The sequence below is a fragment of the Paramormyrops kingsleyae genome, chromosome 24, assembly GCF_048594095.1.
Source record: "Paramormyrops kingsleyae isolate MSU_618 chromosome 24, PKINGS_0.4, whole genome shotgun sequence".
Lineage (NCBI taxonomy): Eukaryota > Metazoa > Chordata > Actinopteri > Osteoglossiformes > Mormyridae > Paramormyrops > Paramormyrops kingsleyae.
Genome location: NC_132820.1, coordinates 5,957,362 through 5,982,468, shown reverse-complemented (window position 1 = coordinate 5,982,468; position 25,107 = coordinate 5,957,362). Strand labels below are relative to the sequence as shown.

The 25,107-nt window shown below is 45.2% G+C and overlaps 2 protein-coding genes across 3 annotated transcripts; one reads left to right on the top strand and one right to left on the bottom strand.

Moving 5' to 3' along the window:
• Positions 1 to 2,361: 2,361 nt before the first annotated feature.
• Positions 2,362 to 21,507, bottom strand: septin8a (septin 8a). Of its 2 annotated transcripts, none has more exons than XM_023838332.2 (10): positions 21,144 to 21,507; positions 18,560 to 18,674; positions 17,901 to 18,096; positions 16,669 to 16,855; positions 14,813 to 14,974; positions 14,077 to 14,173; positions 10,302 to 10,470; positions 9,671 to 9,803; positions 9,338 to 9,525; positions 2,362 to 3,995 (listed from the first exon to the last, which is right to left on the bottom strand). In XM_023838332.2, the coding sequence occupies exons 1-10, from the start codon at positions 21,171 to 21,173 to the stop codon at positions 3,830 to 3,832; spliced, it is 1,443 nt and encodes a 480-aa protein (XP_023694100.1). In that variant the 5' UTR covers positions 21,174 to 21,507; the 3' UTR covers positions 2,362 to 3,829. The 2 variants fall into 2 exon arrangements, with proteins under 2 accessions (XP_023694100.1, XP_023694101.1); XM_023838333.2 differs by lacking the exon at positions 2,362 to 3,995 and adding an exon at positions 7,454 to 8,239 and having other exon boundaries at positions 21,144 to 21,500.
• A 145-nt stretch (positions 21,508 to 21,652) lies between these two features.
• Positions 21,653 to 24,514, top strand: sowahaa (sosondowah ankyrin repeat domain family member Aa). Its single transcript, XM_023838335.2, has one exon. It carries the CDS (start codon positions 22,408 to 22,410, stop codon positions 23,764 to 23,766), a length of 1,359 nt encoding a protein of 452 aa, XP_023694103.2. The 5' UTR covers positions 21,653 to 22,407; the 3' UTR covers positions 23,767 to 24,514.
• Positions 24,515 to 25,107: the final 593 nt, after the last annotated feature.

Genomic DNA, 25,107 nt, shown 5'->3' with positions numbered 1-25,107 from the left:
TGCAATATTTTAGCAATAAATACAAAAAAATAAAATTAGATAGATAATTACTAAATTAAGAATAATTACTAAATAACTAAATACTTCACATTTAAATTATACATTAAAATTATGTATTAATCCTCTACACGATTATAATATGTACAATTGTAAATAGCGAAGTCACTGAGAGGACTATTTCAGAAATATTTCCCCTTGATTGTAGGTGCGCTTTGTGCGCGGGGCGGAGGCGCACGTACCCGGCGTAGCGGCCACCCTGACGACGCGGCGCGGGAGGCGGAGCCGCAGCCGTTCAAACAGGATCATTATGCCGTGCAAATGTAACATCCTGCCCCCCGTCTCTGTTTTGCTTGCTCGTCTCTCGGCCTCGATTCGATTTACTGCTGCACACTTGACTATTTCGGCGGGATTTATGATGCGCCCGTATTGCATTTCTGCAGTCTTGAAACAGCGACTGAGTAGTATTTGCTTTTTTTTATAAAGTTTAAACGCGACCCGCTTTTTTTCACCATGGCAGGGATGAATATCTGAACTTAAATGCGGCGCTCAGGGCGGGAGGGTCTCTGTTGTTTTCGTGCGCGGAGGTAAGCCCGATCTCTCATGGAAAATAAAGTAAAGTAACATTTGGCTTTGTGTTTTGGTAGCTAACGGGCTGTCCAGCCCACAGCGTCTGGCAGACCTGCTACTTTCTGGCTCTTTGCAACATTGTTGCGGAAGGCGGTCTATATGTAGGAAATACAGGATCGGTTCAGTGTTTATGTATACAGATACATGCAACTTCTAATTCAAACACCAAGTTCTGTATTTATATGCTTAAACATTTCAAAAGTTTAGGAATCTAAAATTGAGCTACCTATTTAATAAGCGTCGAAAAATAGTTACTCATCTTACCGATGACAATTTTCCCACTGTTTTTCTGCATTATGATACTTGGGGCATTGTAAAGGCATATATGTAATACTGATGTTTTGTTACATTTCCCCTTTGTTGTTGCAGTTCACCATAATCTCCCCCTACTACCGTACGCGATGCAGTAAAAGCACAATATATTTAAGGTTTTTTTGAATTTTAAATCTGTTATTTCAAATAATTAAGTAGTGGATGACGTTATTAAGCATTCCAAGTGATTTCTGGGACGTTATTACAAAATGTTTGAGGGACATCAGCATCGGGGTGGTCCGATTTACTTACTTTAGTTGGAAGAATAGCGATCATTGACGACAGATGACCCAGGCATGACAAACAGATGCACAAAACCCTGATAAGCTAGGGCAGTCCGTGGCTACAATATATGGGCTAAAGTCGTGAAATGTAGAGGAGACATCATCTAATTGCTGCATGCTTGACTGCAATTTTAGATACAGTAACAATTTTACAGCTATGTACACGACCTGTTTACAGAGAACTTTAGCACTGTTAACTTTTTAAAGCGCTCATATGCGTTATATAGTGTGAAAGTGTTAACGGCTATTAAAGCATTTTCGTAACAGTCCATATCCGTATTTATATAGGCCTACACGCAATGATATACATCCTAGCATGCAATGTTATTTAAATGCTACGAGACCCGAGGCTGATCTTATCAGCATATCTACTGGTTTGTTTATTAAAATAACGTTTTCAGGGTGGAGGGTGACCGACATTTTGTGTCTCTGCAGGAGCCCGTGACCCCGGGAAAATCTGGCTTGCCCGAAGGTACCGATGAAGTACCCAGAAAGTGCAGAGTGTCGCCGCCTGGCGGCGTTGCTCGAAGACGCGCTCGCCCGGGAGCGGCGTCTGTGGAAGGCGCCGGTTTTTAAAAACCACCGCATTCAGGTTTCTGTCTTCTGCCGTCAAGAATGAACGGAAGACAAATAGTTTCGCATATAGATGTTTGCAAGCAACCTGCATGCTAATTTCCATGCTTGTTTGTGCGTTGCAGGGCACGGACATATCCTCTTTCCAACACCAGGATGCCATTTTGTGGATGGACGAATTGAGCCAGCTGTTTAAATTCTGCCCAGAAACATTTGCCCTTGGGGTGAGCATTTTCAACAGACTTTTGGCATCAGTGAAGGTGAGACTTTATTTAGCTTGGTTACTTAAGAACCTCACAATTAAATTCCAAATTAACCCTCACAAATCTTTCCTTTTTTACAGGCACAGCAAAAATATCTTAGGTGTATTGCCATAACATCACTAATTCTTGCTGAAAAAATCAACGAAGAAGATGAGGTAGGTTTTTGTCTCAAAGTACCATTTAAAAGATTTGTATGTTATTTTCAATTTCTAGACACTTAACTTTAAGTTCAAAGTATAAACAAGAATCGTTTCTTCAATCCAAATGAGCACATTTCTGATTATAAAAAACAGTACAAGATGTTCATTTAAGAAAATCAGTATTTATTGGGTGTTTTTTTTTTTTCGCCTGTTGGACCAGGTGATTGCGTCAGTAAAGGACTTCGTGAATCAGAGTGGATGCAACTTTTCAACAGCAGAGATTGTTCGCATGGAGAGGATTATACTGGACAAGCTTCACTGGGACCTAAACACCGCAACAGCGATCGACTTCATTCATATCGTAAGGGATCATCTCCGTTTTCCCCCTTTGAACCGAAAGAGCAAAAAACGTACACTGGAATGTATAACACTTTGTGTTTCTTCGGGAGCACAGCTACAAACACGTTCTTGGTTGGATGCACTGCATTAAAATATGGCACCGCGAATTGTAAATGGTCCGTCGCAAGTTACTGCTCTGTGCTCTTACTCTGTGCAGTTGTGAAATACTCGAATTGGCCAAGGCACCTTCAATTGAGACCTGTAATTACAAAGACTAACCGCACGAGGACAAAAAGTTATTTAGAAAGGAAAAAAAAATAATCTCTGTATTCGATGCCTGCAACATCTAAATAAGAAAATAAAGCTTTAGGAATTTAAAAATTCTAAATGGTATCGTTTGAACTTTTTAATAGTAAGTAAAAACTGAAGTTCACCTTTTATCAATTCCACCTGTTGACGTATTCAAACAATTTGTGAGCGATATTTCTGCCTTCCACTGTTACCTTCCCTACAACCATTCAACATGCTCCAGAGAGGGCCGTAGATGTGATATATTTGTATGAAAAATTGAACTGAATCCAGTTTTTGAAAAGGACTACCATAGTTGTTCTTTAAAAAAAAATGTCTGTTCTGGGGCACAAAATATGTATAAAATATAATCTAATACTACTGATCTAGGGGAAACTGTTTTAGATATTAAAGTTAGCCTGGATGATCTTGGCTGCTTTTAAAATTTTACTTGCAAAGTTTGTAATTTGTCTTTCCCAGTTCAATACTGACCTAAATATTGTGTATTAAATCTTGCTAAAAATAAATTCTCAGTAAATACTCTGCTACTCCATCAACATGTACAATTCACTGTATAATCGTAGGGGTCGTATCCTCGAATCCTGTAGCTATGGCTTATTTGCTAAAAATTGCACAAACAAACAGTTCTCAATCCGGAGTAAACAATTCTGACAGAAAAGACACTCGGGTTGGGGGCAGAAACGGGTACTGGCAGATACAGAAACACGGACAGAACCGGCGATCAACGTGACAGGTTGGACGGTCCTTTAGTTCGTCGGGACGGACAAGCACGGCGCACGCATGGTAGCGAGGAAGGGTAGACACCCCTGCCAGGAAAGGGGGGGGGGGGGAATGGAGAGTCCACCGCTAGTAGGAGGGAATGCTGGGTCATCGAGGTGGGGCGGTCAGCTGACAGATCCCTGTGTTCTGGTCTCCCTTGGCGACGGCCGCAGTTCCACGCCCTGGTGACATCCGGACAGCCGCGCCTACCTCAGCGCCGCCATCAGAGAGAGCCCTTCTTCCACACGGCGCTCTGGATCAGACAGGTGCAACACTGCATGGCCTGCCACCAACTGTCGCAGTTCAAGGGCTCCACGCTGGCCCTAGCGATCATCACCTTGGAGCTGGAGAGAGCGGCACCCGATTGGTTCTCGGTCTTTACAGACCTGCTGAAGAAAGCACAGGTAGGTGGTACAGCGCCGTCGGAAAGCTACAGAACCGCGATGCGGAATAGCCAGTCTGCTTACGGAGAACGCACAGCTTTTACTTACAGTGTAAGGAGTCCGTACGTCTGCATGCTCGCTTTCTTTTTAACCTGCTCAGTGGGTTAGGATGCGGTCTGTGATCGGAAGGGTGTTGGTTCAAATCCTGAAATCGACTCCGTAGTTTCACTGTCGCCCCCCCACCCCACCCCACCCCACCCCACCCCACCGAGCAAGGCCCTTAATCCCCAATTGCTCCAGAGACTGGTTGACTGTTTCTCAAAATGTACATTATTTTTCTAAACACCTGCTAAAAAACTTAATGAGGATGTGGCTTAAGAGAAAAATGGAACGGTGTACTCCCCCCACCCCGTTCTTATTTTTTTCCCCACTTTCTTCCACGTATCCAACCCTCCAGGTCGAAAGTGTGGAGCTGATCCGCTGTAAGGAAACGGCGGACGAGCTCCTCTCGGGCCAGGAGCTGACGTTCCCGCCCAACGCGCTGTACATTTTCGACGGTGGCAGTGTAGCCCGTGGGCACCCAGAGTTGGCACCAGGGGGCGCCTGGGGGCGAGTGAGCCACGCGGGTCGCAGGAGGCGGAGCCAAGCTCAGAGGAAGGAGAAGGACGCGGCCGAGTACTACGACGGGTTCGGGTGCCTGTACGACCAGGGGGTGGTGCCGGCGGACATCGGGGGTGACCCCCCAGGAAGCTACACGCCGTGTCCCCCTCTCCAGCCCCCCGTCAGCTAAGCTGAGCAGAGACACTGGAAGTGATAAATAATGAGATTACGAACTTTGCTCTCATAAATACTGCATCTGCGCATAAGCTTTTTTTTAAAAAAAGGAGATTCCTGTCTTTATCATGCAATATTTATTAACCACAATACTGTCGCTTTATTTTATACAAAGCTTTAATTTTATCTTCTTCGCATGTTAATATTTTTTACGTGGCACCTTTTACCTTTAAAATGATCTTCGTTGGTTGTTACGTGGTCAGCAAAATAATTCGGTTGTTGACATTTGTAGGAATTACGCCGTTCAGATTTGCTTGGGAGGTCATGTTTTTCCTGGATGGCCTCATCCGTAGAGCATTACGCAATACCTATATTTCATGTCCTTTTATTGTATAACGATAGTGTACTTCCTTTTTATACTGTAATAAGTCGAAGAACTTGTGAATGTTTCAGTACAAGGCAGCTAACGTTTGCAAAGGTCTCAACTCATTAACCAAACTCACCTGTCATTATAGCCTGTGAAGTTACTTTTTATAAAAAGTGGACAGATGTGTCCAAACCCATATTCAGCAAACTATATTTCAATAAGAAATATTTGCGATGGGGCATTTTCTCTCACTCCAAACCCTAAGGGGTTGGCCAATGTGCTTATGATTTTGTATTTTGTGAGTTTATGGTGTCTATGTGCCAGTTTTGCTGAATCAAAGCCGTCTTTTGGACAGATACTTGATTCAACCTTTTTTCTTTTAATTCTTTTTAACTACAACTTAAGCTACAAGCTGAATGGAATCCAGATCGAACTCGCGTAACAGAAGCCAAGTAATTCCCTAATGCAGACAAACCCCAAAAATCTCCTGCACTTTAGCATTTTTGTAAAGTAATAAGTACTTTTAAAACAATAAAGTCCCTGAGGAAAAAAATGATGGCATTTCCACATTATTTTAATTCAATACAACGTCTAAACAATCAAATCAGAAGTAGGATTGCGATGTATGCAATTCGCAGACTATACGGAGAACAGGCTGAAAATAAATCATTCCGTGACAGCGGCGTAAGCAGACCGGACACCAACTTCCGCTAAACCAGCACCACATATACATCACATTGCCTACACAAATATAAATGGTTTTCCCTCTAGTTGAGCGGCATCGGCAAAAATTATGTAAAACTCACTGTCAAAGAAAGTGCTATAAAGGATTAACTTCGCGGCTGAATGCTTGAATGCGTGTATTTATATGACAATAAGGGTCGCGCATTTTATTCCCACCATATTTATAGCCGCTTGGTTGAGCAGAAGCATAACCGCAGGGTTGCCAGCTTCGGTCAGCTGGCTGGCGTGAGATTTCAGCTCGATACAAGTCTGCGCACACATGCACACGCATTTACATGCGCGTGGGAGATTTATTACCTTGTAAATTATGCGTAGGGCTTGCGAGCTACCTCAGTGTTTCTGATGTGGCTAATTAGGTATATAATTGAATAATTTAGACTTGCCGTAAGATTCCTCGCGTGAGAGTCACGCCGGATGCGCGAGAGCTGGCAGCTCTGCTGCTGCCTTTTGACACTAAATGTTGCAGATATTTTCGGCACTTGAATGCGCATATTGTTTATGTCCAATACAATCAGGTTTATGCTTAAGCAGCGAATCAAATAGCAGATTCACGCTGAAATGCTGGTTATCTCTAAACATTAAACGCTTAATGCGATACTGTTCCATTTGCGTCGTGCGATCAAACAAAAATTACATGCATACACCAGTTACAGGAAACCAACCATTTGGTATACTGGGGAAATGAATAAAATGGTGCTATAGATAAAAGGTATGGCACATTAAATTGGCCTCTACAGCAGCAGAACTTCCGCCTACTGTGCTAACAGTTTTTAATTATAGAATTGATAGAATTTTGTTTGTACGGGCTATAGATCTTATATGTGGTGATCGATATGGTTTTGATATTCATTTTGACTACAAGTTTGAAATGTAGAATTGACAACTGGTCAAGGTTCCGCCACCCTTGAAGAGTGAAATTCGTTTGTGGAATTTTAATTCCACTTCCTGTCACTTTTCTTCGACTTCCTGGGACATTCTGGAGTCAAATTCAAATGCCAGAAAACATCCTGAAGTCAATTACAAATTAGTTAATAGATTCCAGCCATGGACTGACATTAGTTAAATGCTCCAAACTATAAACAGAAATTCAACATTTGGGATAGTAGCCCATGCATACTCACCTAGAAACACAAACCACTTTGCACCTGGCCAGCGCAGGATTAAAGGTACGGCATCACCTTATAGACTGCAAGTTGCACGTAGAACAAACACAACTTACCACCTCATATCGCCTAAAAGTATCGAGCATAGCCGTCATTCTCCCCCAGGGCCCGGCACCAGTATGACACATACCAAACCACCACCCATCCCTGGCAGTCCTGCCTCACATGCTCACATACCACGGCCGCGCGACCGCAAAAAAGCCGGCGGAACGACCACATGACCCGAGACATTCCGTTTCATTCACCCAAGTCACGTGACAAGCTCCGAGGTTCCGATTGGCACAGAACGTGGGAAGAGGGTGCTTTAAAGACGACCAGACTGGAATTTCGGCCAAACAGGCCTCGTTGTCACGGCAAACTCCGCAATCCCTGGGGCAGAGAAAGTCTTAAAAGCAGGCACATTGCGACCACTTACAAAAGGTGAGGTTTTAACTTTATTTTCAATGAAAATGAGTACAACTCATCGCTCCTCTTTTACAGTTTATATACCCGGAAAGCCCACCGGCCGACTAGACCGCTGTCGTCGGCCACTGCCTGTAGCACTAGTGCTGTTAAGTGTCCGTTTTATGCACCCTGTGATAAACATTGCTTAAAATATAACATTGTACACTGATGCTTTGTGCTGAAAAAGTAAGAAAATTATTTCTAGAGTAAAGATAGGTCTTTATATATACATTGATACTCCTTGATTAATATAAAACCAGCACCTGGTTAATGTTTAATGGATAGGTAACTAGCAGGAATGTACAATTCGTGTTAAGGATTGGTCTAGCCCCATTTTGAAAAAAGCAGCCTGTCAGACACTACATTTAGTCTTTTACTATGCATAGTACGTCGTCGGTCCACAAAACGTCTTTGAGGAGAAAGTTGCCAAAAAGATGAAGTACCAAGAATCTAAAATCCGTAGTCCACTATTTTGCGTTCGTGAGCCACGTACAAACAGGTTTCCATGACGTAAAAAAAAAAAGGTTCAAAGTAAATGAAAACATGACTGATCTTAAGTGGCAATTCTACCCACCCGTCAGTACCCACAATGCACCAGTCACACTCTGTCCCTCATACTTGCCATCACCGTCTTTGGTCCACTTACATGGTGTCATGAAAGAATGTCAAAAAATAAAAAACACACAAAAATGTTCACGTTGCTATAGTGATGAAAGTCAAATCCGTGACCAGTCTGGGATGTGGAGGCCATAAATTAACTGAAAGAAAGAAAAATGACAAAATATAACAAAAATAAATGAACGAAACGAAAGCACTGATGGAGTTAGAACTTTCAATCAAAAATTGTTCGAAAAATAGTCATAGAAGAATTAACGTTATACATTAGTGATGTCAGAGTTTATACATGGAGGATAAAATGAATGGAGAAGATTAAGTGAAACACTTTACAAAGCATAATCTTTTATGGATAAGTCATGCCTTTTCCCTACACTCCCTATAGATGGCACCACAGATCTACGTATTCCAGAAAACTGGCTGAAAAACACTTGCTTATATTTTAGGGCAGGGTTTCCCAGTCCGGTCCTGAAGAGCCAGTCTGTAAGACAGTTTGAGGATTTCCCTGTTCAAACACCTTATTCAGCTCACCAACCAATTGCCAGGTTTAGTAGGTGTGTCTGAGCAGGGAAATCTGCAAACCATGTCACGGACTAGCCCTCCAGGACCAGACTGGGGAACTCTGTTTCAGGGCATCAAATCAGGTATTTCTAATTAATTGGTAGGGCCCGTCGATTATTTCTAAACCTTCAGTAAAATGAGAGCGGCATGCAGTAAAAAAGCATGTCCCTGGACTGTGGGAGGTAATGGAAACACAGGGGCTGGGCGGTTTCTAGAATGTTCATGGCATATCAAGACATTTACGTAATATATAGTTACATCTCTATCAACATATTTTCAGATATACTTTGTGTCGTGTGTCAAAATTTGTGCTCTGTTAAAATATTTTGAATAGAGACCAACACTAGAGCTTTGGTCATGACACAGCACAGGATCCCAGAATTCACATCTAAAAAATCAAACCATTGTTTAGTTCTCAAGGGGAATTTGATGGCGGGGAAAGGCGAGGAATCACTGTTATATCTTACATGTGGTTCTGATTTTAAACTGAACATTTAGCACACTTCGTAGAAAATATGGTGCATCGCTAATCTTGGTCCTTTTCTTAATGTATGAGCAACATTCTCATTACAGTGAAGGGAAGAAGGATGCAAAAGTCCCCGGCGCAGATGGAGAGCAAGGCACAGATAGGACAGCGAGGGGGGATGACAGAGACGGAACAGATAAATATCTTTACTTACTTCTTCCTGTCTTTGTCCTTCCTGAGCGACTGCTGTAATCCTTGTAAAGACTGGGCCTGCAGAGTCTCAGTGGCCACCTTCTTCCTGTTGAAGGCGTTCATTTCCTCCTCGAGGTCCCGCCTCTTTTCCTCCACCTTCCTCTTCTCTTCCTGATGCATCCTCTTCAGCTGCTCGAACTTTTCATGCAACTGCAAAAAGCAGGAGCGGACCACCGGGCCCACGACGTCGAACCAATCACATCCGTGCCTTCGTGATGGTTTGTGCATCTGATTGGCTGGTTCATGTGGCGTCGAAGTGACCTTGCCCCCACCGTTAGACCGGCCCCATTCTCACCTCCCTCTCCTTCTCCTTCAGCTCTGCCTCTGTTTCCTTCACCTTATTGACGAACATCTGCCTCATCTCTTCCTCCTTGCGCTGAAGGTCCCCTAGGAACTCCTTCCTTTTGGCCTCGTACGTCTCCTGTAAGCTGCGGACAGCAAACGTGGGCCGTCACACGCCCTCTCTACTCAGACCAGCACACCCAATGATAATTTCAAAACAAACAAATGAAACGAAACAGCATTTGTTTGCGCATTACACATGCAAGAAATGCCAGACAACACTGCGATATCTGTAAAGCGAAAACGGGAGATGAACGTGTCAAATACGTTGGTGGTGTTGCTGAGAGTTGCATCTCTTGACTACGGCTGCGCAGTGGGTTTCATTTTGATGGCTACTGGCATCGTTTGGTCTAAGTGGGTGTTTCCGAACCTTGGTTTTATACGATTCCCTCACGTAAGGGGTCACAAATCCTATGTATATGGCCGAATAGACTTGAGCAGCTGGAAACCCTCTTCATAAATTCCCGAGGTGCAGTACCTATGTGTAGAGGACCTTCTGTATACCCTCAGTAGGGGAGCGAATTGGCCTTTAATCAAAAGCACCAGGAGATGTGGATCGAACCCAGACCGGGGTCCCAGCAGACCTGAAAGGCTGGCTGTCGGGGTCCGTGTCCTTGAAGCCCATCTCCTCCAGCTTGCAGCGGCGGTACAGCTCGTAGTGGCGGGCGTGCGTCTGCTCCCGCAGGTCCTCCATGTTCACGCGCAGCAGCATCTCACGCAGCTTCACGAAGTCACAGTGGCTCTCGTTCTCCACTGCCAGAGCACACATATACACAGGAGGAGAAACGTCACTGCCGGCAACCCATTAGCATCTGGCCAGGTGTTACCGAGGGCAACAGACGCCACGGTTTCCTCGTTACTTCTCAGCAGAGGCACCCTGATATGGGTAGAAGCCCGCAGGCTGTTCAGCGAGGGCCCCCTACCATAACAACATGTTGTTAAACACAGTATGAGATGTTTACGCTCGCAATCGCTACGGAGACTGGAAGCATGGTCGCATGGATGCTGGCAATTGCCCGGCATTGGTTGAAACCATCGTACGGCATATCGCTAGCCCAGGAATGGATCATAATTCAAAGCTGACCACTGAATGTGCATCGAGCATCAGCGAGAATCTCTAATAAGTGCTACGGGCCTTATTTGAAGAGCTCTGCCTAACAACGCAAAACCCAGGCCAGAGTCGCTGGGCTGATTGTGCCAGGGAAGTGACCCATAAGCAATATGTCAGAAAGCACGGGTGGGGGGTTAAAATCAAGAGCGTGTCACAGTGAAATCTGCTGAGTGCTTTAGCCAAATCATTTCCTTTTTCCAATTCTTATTTTGCATTTCCTCATTTTTCCCCTCTTAGCTTTATAGGAGTGGCACAGTGGTTAGCACTGGTACCTGGGATCAAGTCCCCACCATGACATGTGTGTAGAGTTTGCATGTTCTGTGTCATCATGGGGTTTCCTCCAGGTACTCCGGTTTCCCTCCACAGTTCAAAATCATGCTGAGGAAGAACGTCATTTGGAGTTACCAAATTGCCCATAGGTGTGCAGGTGTGAGTGAATGGCGTGTGAGTGTGCTCTGCGATGGGTTGGCACCCCATCCTGGATTGTGCCCTGCCTTGCACGCATGGACTCCAGATCCCCCCCTCACACACCCTGAATATGACAAGTGATTACAGAAATTGGATGGATGGAGGTTTATTTCACATCTTATACATTTGGGCATCTATTCTAGTTTCCCTGTTTTTACTTTCTCAGGCTTAATTTAGTTTCCTTTCCCTGTGTGTGCTGTAATTTGATCGGCAATCTCTACCTGTGGGAGGAGCGGAGAGGGGAGGGGCCATCGTTTCAAGCATGCCAATCGTTTGCATGGCAGCCGCGAACGCAGTTTCTGTTTGCACACCAAGTCCAACCAAAAGCTAAGAACAGTTCCTCCTGTGACTTCCTCCACTCAACTCAAATGACCAAGAAGAGATTGTAAAAAGAAATTGAAAAAACAATACTGTTTATTCCTGGAAATTAACCAGCCGTAGGCGGAGTTTGATGTTTACACTTAGGCGAGCAAACCCGCATCTTGCTTATTCTGTATTAGCGCACGTATCTGATGCACACATAACCTACTATTTTGTCTACCTATAAGGCACCAACAAAACGCTTATGCAAAGGTACAAAGTGCCAGCATCGATAACAATTATAACCTCACAACACCACTGATTCACTGAATGAATGCAGTGGTTTACTGTCAAACAACTAACCAAAACAAACAACCGCTACATCCGTGTAGAATTAGCTAGCCAGGTAAAACACTTAAATTGCAATTAAACGCTCCTGATCATTGCAATGCTGGACTTGCCAATCAACTACAATTTTGATTCAGGTGACTGTGCGATGGGGTGACAATGCCCACCCCCGCAGACTGGGGGTTGGCAAGAAGAGACAAAGGACACAACGTACTACTAGAAAAAAATCATCAACACCCTAACACCTATTTCAGTTTACTGCGCAAGGCCCAAACGGAACCAAAAATAAAGAAAATGTTTCCAGCGACGATTCTTATAATTCACTAAGACAGACATGCATAATATACTGAAACACATGCAAGAGGCATGCAAGGAAATGGAAAAGATACAATCCTTGATCTATGTTTAATCACAGCAAACCGAAAATACCAGCTTGGTCCCAGAATGCCTCCAGGAAAGGCAGCGGCCACCGTTGCGTAAGAGTCATGTGGTGTAACCTCCCCCGCTGGGAATCAAGAGGTGGTTTGCTGTGCTGTGCCTGACAGCCGAACGCAGGAACTGTGGGCCATTCCATGTGGAAGAGGGGAAGGCCACAAAACAAGTCCCCTAGTCGTCATCCCAGGCATTACGCCACAGGAATAGACACTAGCAAAATTAGGTAGCCGGGCAGATGACCAGGTAGGTAAAAATCACGCAAAGCAGGGGACAGGTCCACAGCAGCTCAACTGCGCAGATTCAGCAAGCCATGCTCAACATGACAGACACATGGGGATAGTCCTGAAAAGCATCTTTGGTCCTCTCTGCCTCACAGACCCATCAGGAACTCCATACATGGTCCATAATGTTTTTCAAAGGGAAGAGAGACCCATAGAGAGCACAGAATAAGCAAGGCTACCTGCAGGAGGCCTCACCTGCTGATAAGGGAAATATATATGTGCATACTTTTCTTTCCCACAGTACTCTCTGATCAAGCACAGGGCATGAGGAGGACCGAATTAGAGAGGGTGACATCACCAGGTTTCACAAGCAGCCTGGTTCCCATGGTCCATCCAAGCTGGCAGGACTGTTTGTATAACGCGCGGCTCTCGAGTCAGAGCTCTGGGTGAGTTCGAGCTGGAATCTGCAGGATCGGGGCAGGAGCACATTCCAGAAGGATTACCGGCCGGGCTCGGATTTCCCCCGACGCACAAGCACGTCCATCAAATTACAGACGCGGATCGGGCCCTCCGCCGATCGATCGCGGCTAAAACGAAACAGGAGGGAAAACAGAAGTGGTTTCCACACATCTGTGGATGCAAATTACCCCAGCGGATACAGGCTGGGCCGTCTACAGTACTGCCTGTACAGAATAACGCCGAGCGGCAGGCTTCAGCTCCAAGACCAAGGCCGCAGCAGCATATTAGCAAAGACATAGAAAGAAAGAGGAAAAAAAAAAAAGCAAGCAAAACTTTGGTCGACAAAATATAAAGCTGAAAGTGACTCTTATATAAAAGGTGTCTGAACAGCTCTATAAAAGCACCACCTTAGTCATAAAATAATAATAGCAGCAACAATAACAGGCGACCCCACCTGAGCAAGGAGGAAAAGGAGACTGACAGCAAAGAGATTCAACCTACACTCCTTCGCCCCACTGCTGAAGTCACTGTTCCATTTTTACATTTACATTATATTTGTTTAGTGGGTGCTATTAAAATCGAAAGAGACCTGCATTTTGAGAAGGCAGGGTCAATCCATCCCTGGAACAACTGGGTGTTAAGGGCCTTGCTCAGAGGCTCGACGATGAAATCATTACTGATCATTACTGCTGGGATTTGAACTGGCGACCTTTCTATTACTGGCACGGCGTCCGAACCCGCTGTGCCAGACTCCGCCCCCGAGTTCTATCAGGCACTGGCCGAGACCCTACGGCGACTCCAGATGAAACAGGGGTTTTAAGCAGACAGGGTACAGGTGCCGTTTAGAAAACACGGCTTCCCTTGGGACCAGAGTGCGGCAGACAGCCAGGATGATGACAGCAGCGGTAAGAGCAGGGAGAGACCACAGCAGAGCGCGAGAGAGGGGTCACGGCCGAAATTAGGGGAACAAAAAAAAATCACCACGGAAACAGACAGAGGTCGACAAGGAGTACTTACCCTGCACCACCCCCCATGGGTACTGCCTGGCTCTCACCATTTTGTTGCCAACCTTCACCTCCTCGATGCTGCCCACCACTGCGAACGGCAGAAGAGCCTAAGGCGAGACATGGAGACTGTATCAGAACATCATGCAAGATCCACGTCCTCCCAAACGCCCCCTTTAGGCAGCTGTCAGTAGTGCCACAGGACTCAGAGCATGTTGGTTTTAACACCAAAACAAACAGTTTCATCTCTGTAGCGACAACAAGGCGAATATTTCAGCCTGTGGTGGTGTTGTGAGACGCATTCATTCCCCGATTAAACACACTTCATTATTGCTCCCAGATTTACCGCCCCCCACCCCCCGCAATAAATCCCTATCTTCTCCAAATGGATAGCACTTCCTGTCTCTGCCCTCAGGGGAAATGAAGGACAGTGGGAAAGCGACTCCGAGCGAAAACCAAAGTTCGGAAGTCACACACGGCTTGACCCATAAACATCCAGAGAATTCCAGTGGGGGGGGGGGGTGGGGGGGGGGGGGGGAGGGGGTCTCCTTTTTTGGACGGCTTTTCAGCAAGTATCACGGTTCTGTGGCCTCAGAATTTATTAACATAATTTCCCAGGCCTCCCTCCCCAGCGCAGAACAGGATGCTTAGCAGTGGGGTGCAGGGGTCCAACGGAAAGATCAATCGACAGCTCTTTCAGAAAAGCGTTCGGTCTCAAGACGACAGCTGGGGGGGGGGGGGCAGCTTACATTCATGGATGAATTAATCTCGGCGACAGTGTCGTCGTCGGTCGGAAACTGGTAGATTTGGACACCGTTGCTGACCAGCTCGCTCATGATCTTGATCTTGAACTTGTGCAGCTCGCTCTTTGAGATGGTGTCGGCCTTCGCGATGATTGGGATGACGTTCACCTGCAGCGGAAAGCCAGCAATTCCGGCGTACACTTTACTCTGTAGCCCATGTCCCCAGTACATGTCCCAAGAGGAGTTCGCAGATATTATAGCAATTATGGTTGTGTAGAGGCGGCACAAATTTAACACAACACAGATATTTTACGATAAATTAATAAAGAGGAGCAAAAGACCGGTTTAAAATGCAAAATGACAGGAGCTAGAGCATGTGGAATCAAGGGTGAGGTTTGAGTTCATATTCCATCGTTTGTCATCGGCAACAAATCGAGACACTTCAACACTCTCGCTCCATCTCTTCAGCGAGAAACGACACAGCATCTAATGTTCCCCTTGATCCACCATAATGAACAAGGCCCAATACGAAAGTCACTATTCATACCAGCCAAGCCCCGCCCCATCGCACACCAGCCAATCAGCTGAACTGAAACTGTGTTTTCATGATTGCAGAGATCCATGATGATCCGGCAGCTCAAAACACAGCCTGGGCCTAGCAGAGGCTATTTGTGCTATAACATAATATACAGCCTCTGTTTTTAGGAAAAGAATCAAAAAGCTGGAACATATTTGACAGCGCTGCACGGTACGGCAAATCTAAGTAGAGGCTACAGAAATTTATGGCAACGTTTTCCTGATGCCTTCCGAGTTATGTCACCGACGCCGTCTGCAATTACAGGCTATGAGGTCATGGGAAGGGCGAAAGGACTTATCTGGAGCGCAGCTGTGTGGTGCGGCCATGCTAAGTTAGGGTTAGCGAGCAAACAAAAACAACAAGTGCTGTGTATCTTAAGGCTGGGACAGGCCCTCGAGCAAGACCTGAGACACACACCCTGCAGGTCAAAGGCTCACTGAACATGACCAGACAGGAGCAGGAGATAAAGAGCATAAAAATAGGATATTTAACTATAGACCATAAACATGATCGGAAACCCATGAGCCTCTCAGATTTTCATTCGTGCACCGTCATTATCACCGTCCCGAAATTAACCCCAAATCATGAATAAAAACACCACAAATCTCTTCATACGTGGTTCCCCTTTGCGTCAAGAACCAGCCTGCATGTTCAAAGTGATGTAGCAAACAAGAGACCCTAGACTTTACTGAAGACGAGACAAAGTTACGTCCGATTCTTAATTGGCAAATAACATCTTCCCAAGTTACCATGGTAACAGGGGGGCAGATTCCGACATGCGGCATTCTTCGTGGAAATAACGCCAACCGAGAGTTGTTTACGTTTCCTGTTGTATGGAGCGGATCTTTTATTTTTTTCCCCCCCCCTAAGCCTCTGAGAGAAAGCAGCCCGGGCTTGACGCCACAGCGGAGCGGATGCCTCCAGCCGAGAGCGACTGAAAAGCCAGCCGCAGACCGAGCGAAGAGCCCCTGCGGAGTTTTCTGGGGCTCGTGTTTTCATCCACGGCGCAAAGGAACCAAAGGAGGGGGAGAAAAAAAAAAAAACAGAATGGAATTTCAAGAAGTCCGCCCTGCATAAACATACGTATATCTGCGGGGAAAACTGACACCAATGCAGGAGAAATGAAGGAATGAATGGAATTTTGATTTGTTGGGCCTTCCCAAGCGCAGCTATGGGTGTTTCTCTTCGTCAACTGGATCTCTCTTACGAACACCGAAGCGACTCATTTCTAGGAAAAGCGGAGCGTTAAGCGCGGGGTTTTTAAAAGCGACTCCGGCGCCTCTACCTTGCTGTCCAGTTTCTTCATGGTAACCAGATCAAGGGATTTCAGCGAGTGGCCCGTGGGAGCGATGAAGTACAAGCAGATGTGGATTCTGGTGTCGTGGTAGTTATAGAGCGATCGCTTGATCTTCAGCTCCTCTTGGAGGTAGTTCTCGAACTGCGTGTCGATGTAATCCACGATGGGCTTGTAGCTGCAGACAACGCAAACACACAGCCGCGCACTTTAAAATAACGTGGCGTTGAGTAAATCGTAAGAGCTAATGCATACCGTAGATATTAAGTAGCCTTGTTTCCCAGAGATGAGACATCATCTGGATACATACAGAGCTTAGAAGCAATACTATACAGAATTAGTGTTTATTGTGGGATAAAGACCAAATCTTAGATATTTTAATTTAATTAAATCAAGTTTATTTATATTCATTAATGAAGACACAGGACCCCTTTTGACCAAGACACAATAAACATGCAAAATAATTCTTCATTTAAAAGGTTTCAATTACTAAAATTATTATTTATTATGCATATGGTGCATGTACACCTTCATTGTTTTAATCATTTTATACTCCAGTATTTATACTTCAGAATTCCTGTTAACAAATGCAAACCCTTAGATGAAAACCTGAGGTTGTCCTGCCTATGTAAATCAACACATAGATATATAAATATAATACTAGAAATGTCACGGTCTTCCATGTACTCCTTTGGGTGGATGTGTGAGTGTTCTGTGTCTTTAAGATCCCAATTAAAGCACATCAGTATTTAGTGTTAGATCTACAGATGACCCTCCTCAATAATGTCTAAATAAATAAGGATCTTTCACACAGCTGCCATGGTTTTCTCGGGATATTCGTTTTCTAAATTCCTCCCCTCATGGCCTCCAGAGGCACTTTCCCCAAACAGGCTGCAGACTGACCCCTCCCCTGAAAGTTCGCGCCAGCCTTTCCCTCCCGGGGTCACGCAAACGCTCATTTCCACAGCTGCAGTTCAGACCAGGAATTTCCTCCTCTCCCACCCAACCCTAGACATTCAAAGTTCTCTCACATCTTTGGAAGTCGCTGTCACCTGCCCCAACATCTCCACCCCCATCTCCACTCAAACTCGCGCTCCATCGGGAAGTTCCGTCGATCCTACACCCCTCAACAACTAACGGGATCTTAAAACGCCACGACGGCAATGCGGCCATCGCATTGCCACATCTCCCACGCTTCCGTGTAGCTAAAGGCCTGCACCGACCTCTCCTCCTTGTTGATCTGGTCTCCAAAGCCGACCGTGTCCACGATGGTGAGCTTCAGGTGCACATTGCTCTCCTGCAGGTCATACGTTCTGGGTCGCAGGTACACGCCGTCCTGGTAGTGGCTGGCCTCTTCGTTCTCGAACGTCGTGTTGAAGAGCGTGTTCATGAGCGTTGATTTACCAATGCCAGTCTCCCCTATGTAACAAAAGATGGGAAAATGCAGCTGCTGATCAGGCCAATGGACCCGTCTGGCACGTATCTCTCTCGCCCTGAGGACAAGGGCTGTTCGTTGAAAAATAACGAAAGAAATGTGCCTCAATGTTTGTGCGCTGAATACAGAGAAAGACTGCAGGACAAACAATATGGCTGCCAGAAAAAACCCAGCGACCACATTTGTGTTGACAGATCTTCATCCACTGCCTGTGTAAAAGTCATACACAGTTAAATCAATTCAAAGGGAAAAGCAGGCTTCAAGGGTAGACAGAGGAAGCTAATATTGCACCAGGTTCATGACTACATACAAACCACAAACACATAAACCATAGCTTGATGCATTTGATGTAACTGGAGGCCTCAAACGCATCCCTATCCAGATCTATCTCACTTTCTGATGTTAATGATTTTTTTCTGGGGGGAGGGGGGGGGGACCATTACTCACCTACGCAAAGGATGTTGAAGCAGAAGCCTTGTGTCACAGACTTACTGACCAGCTGATCAGGAAGACTGTCGAAACCAACATGGCCGCCCAAAGTGAGGTTCCGCTTCTCTTCGTGCTGTAAATGTAAAAGCGTAAATGTTTTACACACCCCTATGCCTACAGCAGAGGCACGTGGGACTGAAACACTGCTAATCATCTCGCCTCCTGCTTAAGAAGTGGAACACTGAATGATAAACTTCATGTTTTATCTAGATGAGCTTCCAGACCCATAATCGCTAAGTTAAATAAATCGCCGCTGTAGATGTACGAATGGCTGTGAACATGCGCTAATCATACGTTCGCCCTAACAAACCCATGAACGCATCTGAACATACAGAAGCAAACAAGACCGAAGCCACTGAACGACTCAACACCTTATGGTGCCCTCAACAAACTACGTGGATGAGACCATAATCACTGGGCATCAACACAGCTTTCAGGAAGATCTAGACACCTCAGACAGACTCCATACCTACAGAGTACATAACCCTGCCTCAATACTTTTTAAAAGCTTGACATTTTCAGCCGTCGAGCAAGACTCAACATTTCACCAAGTTTTAATCTTCCTGGCTCTTCACGTGTCAAGGGGCCGTTTCTCACAAAAATAAGGCAGGATAGAACACAGGAGATCCGTCCCAAAGCTTCCACGCTTGTATATACGTCGCTGCTGAAAACACTATACATACACAGTAAATTCAGGAAATGACACTGGCCCAGTGACATTCTCTATATATACACACACGTGTGCTAAATATGTATATGTATGTGATATGTATTCTACCCATCCAGGCCCAGAGTACAGAAATGTGTAAATGTGAGATACACAAAACCAACTGCATAATAAATAGTGTAATACCTGGTCAAAAGGATGCACCAGTGATATAACAGTTTATGCATAATAATTCTACTGCTTGTTTTGAAGGTTCTGTTGAATGTATCCACCTGTATGCCACTTAAAACACTCAGAAATATGCGGGTGCTCCGGTACACGGAGAAACAACGCCAGTGCATAACCGCAAGATAATCGCTTTAAAAATTAAATCCGATCATCCGCTGGCTGTTCTAGCTTGTCGAAGTGTGTTAAACATTTATTCTATTTTATATTTTTAAATGGTTAAAAAAAAAAACAGAACAACTGGCCAAGAAATGGAACAATAATGACTTTTCATAAAATTGATGCGTATGAGAAAAGAAAACCGCAAGCGGTATCACTGAATAAAATGCAGAGTTTGTCCTATTATACGGCCGGATCCACCATTACATGAGCACGCATAACCTAGTTTATACCTAGGACTGAAATTACGATAAAGCTGCACCACGACGTAATTACCATACAAGTTACTACTTTCTACTATATATAGCTATGTAACAAACTGCAGAATCAGGTACACGGCGGGAGGCTTATTGTAGGATCAGCAGTGACCCTAGGCGGGGGTACAGACCCTCACACAATGGCCCCCATCGCTTTTGCGAACACAAGACATGTGGATTTGTCATTTATTCCGAGTAAGTCCCCTTCACGTGATCTTTTCTAAATGCCAAGCTAAGTTTTCCATCCCCTTCACGCTTAATTTCAAATACTAAACTCCAGACATCCGACTTTTCTCGGGAGAGAGAGAAAAAATCTGCTTACTCTCCCCCGACAAGTCAGCAGAAAAACCCATAAAGTCCTGCACATGCAATCATCTCTGCCAGTACCCCGGCCACCTAGCATAAGCGGCAGGCTGCTGCACCCCTCCGGCGTCGGAAGCGCCCCTTACTGGGTAATAAATTAAACTCACACCTCAGCCATCTAACAAAGGCACTGTCCTGTAGGATGCACGACATACCAGCAATCAAACTGGTTTCCAAATCTCTATTCACGATCCCTCCCAGTTCTGCAAAAATAGAAAATCCGGGCACTGGAAAGGACTCATCAGACTGTAATGTGTAAAACTTGTTTTTAAAAAATGTTATGACTCGAGTGAGATAAAGCGCATTCTTTGCACGCTGCATACTTTGGTAGTGCCGGACGGCGTGGCGACTCCGCTGGATCCCTCCGAGCTGGAGATCAGCCGATCGCCGTCCAGGGGCTGCGTTGTGGCGACACGGCGCGAGCACCGACACCCTCGCACGTTTATACCCCGCTGGCGCGCGGCGTGACCCCCAGTGCGGGTTTTAAGTAGGGGATCTCTCGTGATGTCAGCTTTAAACCAGCAAACGGTGACAGGTTCGTCCACTTCAACGGCACAAGTACGACGTGTCACCGAGTAAAACTACATACATACATCCACCCATACTTACATCCATCCGTCTATTCATTCATTCATTCATTCATTCTTCCATTATAAACTCCGAACACCGATCCATGTAAGACCGGCATGTCCCCGCACCCAGTATAAACAGAGACGGTGGATCATTGCTCTGTACTGGTTTCCAGTACCACCGGCGGCCAGCGTAGCGAGAGCAGACGAGCCGCGCCGCGTCTCACCGCACTTCCAGCGACCAGGCGGGACCGTGCAGGCTGCTCGCCGAAACCGCCTCCCCGCGGCTCCCCGGTACTCACCGAGAACACGTCTACGTCCGTGGCGGCCATCGTCCGGCGTGGGAGTCTATCGACAGCGAGCTGTGCTGGAGAGACGGCGCCGCTTCCTCGGTCCCTGGGCAGGCAAACGCAGCGGATCCAAACGCAGCGCAGCCAGACGCGCAATATGGCCGCTTCCTGGAAACTCCCATTAGGCGCAGGAATGCCTGCAGGAATGAGCGCCGCCTGCACGGTGCGGCTCCTCGTATCAGCGCATCCGGCGCGGCTTCACACTCAGTCGCCGCACTTGTTCACTACAAACACATTGTAAAAGTGCGCATAAGGCATTGAAGAACAAACTAAAGGCACCTTCATTTACCAGATGAGAGTTTGCGAGCGGCTGCCGTCCCGAGCGCTCCTGGGATCTGTAGTTTTTCCAGAGGTGCCAGTCTCAGTCGCTGCAGTTTTTTTTCTCTTTCGTTTGCTGCATGTCACGGCTGATTAGTACGTTTTGTTTTCATCCACTTTGTTATGGAAGCCTTTTTCTACACGTGCATGTTACTTAGCATCCAATGCCCAATTAATTAATTTAATGGACCAACAACTGTACACTGATATTTAGGCTTGTAGCGCCGATACATTTGAATACAAGACATACAACATATGTTGCGTATTACACACGAAAAGTTTCTATGTAACGCACTTCTGTAAGATAACTGATTACAGTAATACGTAAAAATAAATATATTTTACACGAATTTTTAGAACACAATAATTTTCTCAATTTAACCTAATTTGATCATGAAAACCTTCCAAATGCAATACTTTAAAAAACCGCAAATTTAACTTGTAATTTGATTACCTAGAATAGTGAAGAGGCAAACATTATTTAGTATACATAGCAGCTGTATAATAGTACTGATTGGCTTATGTCACGCTCCTACATGTTTGAGAAACAAACGACATGCTGGGTCTTCGCTGCATTGTTTAGATAATAATCTTTACAGTAAGGTAACTCACTCGATGCTTTTGTGTGTTAATCAGTCTCTGATCTAAGTGTCGCCCATTAAATGTACAGGACTAGCAAGTTCCAGCGTTGGACTACACCTACCAGAAACTGTCGGGCTTTCCAGAACTGCCCTCTTCTAGGGTATGTGCAAAATAATCATACCAGCAATGGACTTTCACCCCGGAAGCTGCACATGGAAAACAGTATAGTGCGGTGGATTGTGGAAAAAGTTTGAGAGCTGCTGAAATGAACTGACGCTGGCACACATCTTCGGAGAGTAAAAAGCAGCTGAGAGCCATGAGTGTTAGTGAAGAGACTCTTTTGACCTTTTTGCTGGAGCGAGGCGGCACAGCAGAATACACGCAACTCCTAAGTCATTTCAGGCCCTTCCTGGATAGTAATGATCCAGCGGAAAAGGAGCTGAACAGAGAGCTGTTTAAAAGGTGCGTGAACTGTGTGGCATTCGTTAAACAATTCGAAGGAGAGCGATATTTCATTATTAGAAAACAATATGTACATTTATTGACGCAGTCTCATACTCCAGTCTCGAACAAGCGTGAACCAGAAGATAGAACCAGCACTCATAAGGCTTCATCCTCAGCAGAATCTGCCAGAGAGCAGAGAGAAGATGATCTCTCTGAAAGGGAAGGGAGAAAGACTCCAGGTTTTGGTAGCAACCGGATTTTGGGTGATCAGTTAACCGATGATGACAGTCAGTCAGCTACAGGGCTGAATCTGCAGAGAAGACAGGATAGAGGCAGTTTCAAGGAAGAGATCATTCATGGCCCCATAGAGACTTTACAAACCAAGGAGATCAATCTCCCAGGGGGTGTCAGGAGACCTATAGTCCAGAAACCCTACATGCTGCCTTTAAGAATGCCTCCAGTGCGGATGGACACAATGACTACAAAGCCAAACTCCGAGGAGGAGCGTTTGAAGAAGGTTGATACTAACCAGAACATGTGTGAGCTTCCTGAGAATAACAGAGAGCCAGAAGAGTCAAACACACACTCATCACAAGTCATGAAAGGTTTCAGGAGTAGCATCCGCAATTCCGAGCTGAGATATTCAGGGAACATCCCTCTGCAGAGCACGGAACACGAATGGCTGGTGAAGACCGCCATTGGCCATTGGACCAGAGTACACGGTCTACTGCTGCAGGACATACAGCTGGCCGAGAAGAGGGACTTCACATCCGGCTTCACGGTGCTCCACTGGGCCGCCAAGAGCGGCAACTGTGAAATGATCGCAAAAATCGTGGAGATATCGAGACGAGGCGGTAGGGAAGTCAACGTCAACTGCAGAACCTACGGAGGCTACACGCCTCTGCACATCGCCGCCATACACCATCACGAGGCCGTCGTGACTCTCCTGATGGGCTTCGGCGCTAACAGGAACATAAGGGACAACGATGGCAGGAAGGCGTGTCACTACCTGCACAAAGGGGTGTCACGTGATGTTAGAGAGTTGCTTGAGGGGCCCGGGGACCCCGGACGAGGAAAGACGCAGGGACACAGCGAGGTTGACTACCATTTCGACTTTGCTGCAGGGTTTAACACAATCAGCAGATTATTGCAGCCTTATGTCACTGGGCATAAAAAAAGACATAAACGGCCAGAATTGCACACAGCGAGCGATGACCCAAGCAATGATTAATTCCCAGGTTATTTTAAGCAGAAAATTATACAGATGATTTTTAAAATCTGGAGGATGTTTCCACAAAATCCACAATGTATTTTTCAAAGTATGAAATGGGCAAGAAATTATGGTTATGATTATTTTACCTTTTTATTCTTTTATTATCCTTTGAATAACGCTGGGTTTATGCATATTTCGCTCTCCGGAAAAGAAATTCCATTTGCATAGTAAAATTTCCTGCCTTCTAGATTTATACGCTGTATAATATTGTGTAATATGTAAATGAGAGTTTGTTAGCAATTGGAAGGTTTGAATTATAAAGTTACATTGAATTGTACCTCGTTTAATTTTTTGAGGTAATGTCATACAAAGGTACCAACTAGAGATTTACTGAAGTACTGCGTACTTGGTGAAGCACGATTAATTTTGCTGTGTTTAAATAACCAACACCTCCGGCGGACAAAACAATGCTCCAACGACCTTTACATGTTTCCCAGAGGACTTTACTGCAGCTTCTACCTCATGTTTTAGCAAAGATCCCATAATTGATACGTTAGACACACATTTGATACACTTTCAAAGCTAAATGAGTGCATAATGGGTGATCAGACCATAATCAGCTTTATAGGATTTTCAGTATTGGACATATAGTGCACTGGATGAGCAGTGTTGGATAGATGGATGGATGGATATGTGGTGCTTGGGTAACCGTATGATAGATATTTTCCTTTTGTACAACTTATTTTAACATGGATGTGATACAATAATGACCAATGTATTAAAATATATATTTTTTATTTGATATTTCAAATTGTATTTGATATCGAATTCAGTTGATTCTAATTAATAGTTTGATCTTGACATCACTTGTCTGATAAAGTATATTCACCCCAATTTACTCATGCATCTTTCTTATGACATGAATCATACGTTTTATGGACATCTAGCTGACCACCACTCTTCCAAAGAGGCCCACCCAGCCGGCTGTCTCCTGGCCTGTGGTTCTGGTCAGGGTTTCTGGGGTATTGAATTATAGATGCTGTCAAATGCAGACGAGATGAATCCTTGAAGCAAAATGACAAAAAAAGGCTCATTAACTTTGGTTTGTTGTCATTTTGAGTAAAAAAATAAATAATTGCAGAGTGGACAAGCTACCTAATGAAGTCATTGAAAACCTCGGCATTTGGTGGCCCAAACCATGTGACCTGAAATCATGTGATGGGTCATGTGACCCGCCCCCCCATGTGACCCCAAACCAAAGCCCCTAGCCTTTCCCTGGGATTATGTTTCACAGCTGCTAATGTTACCTCTCCCAAGATGTTTCATCTGACCGCACTGAAGGAAAGCCCCTACCCTGAC

Bases quoted from the DNA above. Each gene is read 5' to 3' on its own strand.
- septin8a (XM_023838332.2), bottom strand. From the start codon at position 21,173: ATGGCCGCCACGGACGTAGACGTGTTCTCG. The intron at 14,174-14,812 runs GTAAGCTGCCCC...GTCTCGCCTTAG, and splicing joins AGATTAATTCATCCATGAAT to GCTCTTCTGCCGTTCGCAGT. The intron at 10,471-14,076 runs GTAAGTACTCCT...GTGCTCTGGCAG, and splicing joins CCCATGGGGGGTGGTGCAGG to TGGAGAACGAGAGCCACTGT.
- sowahaa (XM_023838335.2), top strand. From the start codon at position 22,408: ATGAGTGTTAGTGAAGAGACTCTTTTGACCTTTTTGCTGGAGCGAGGC.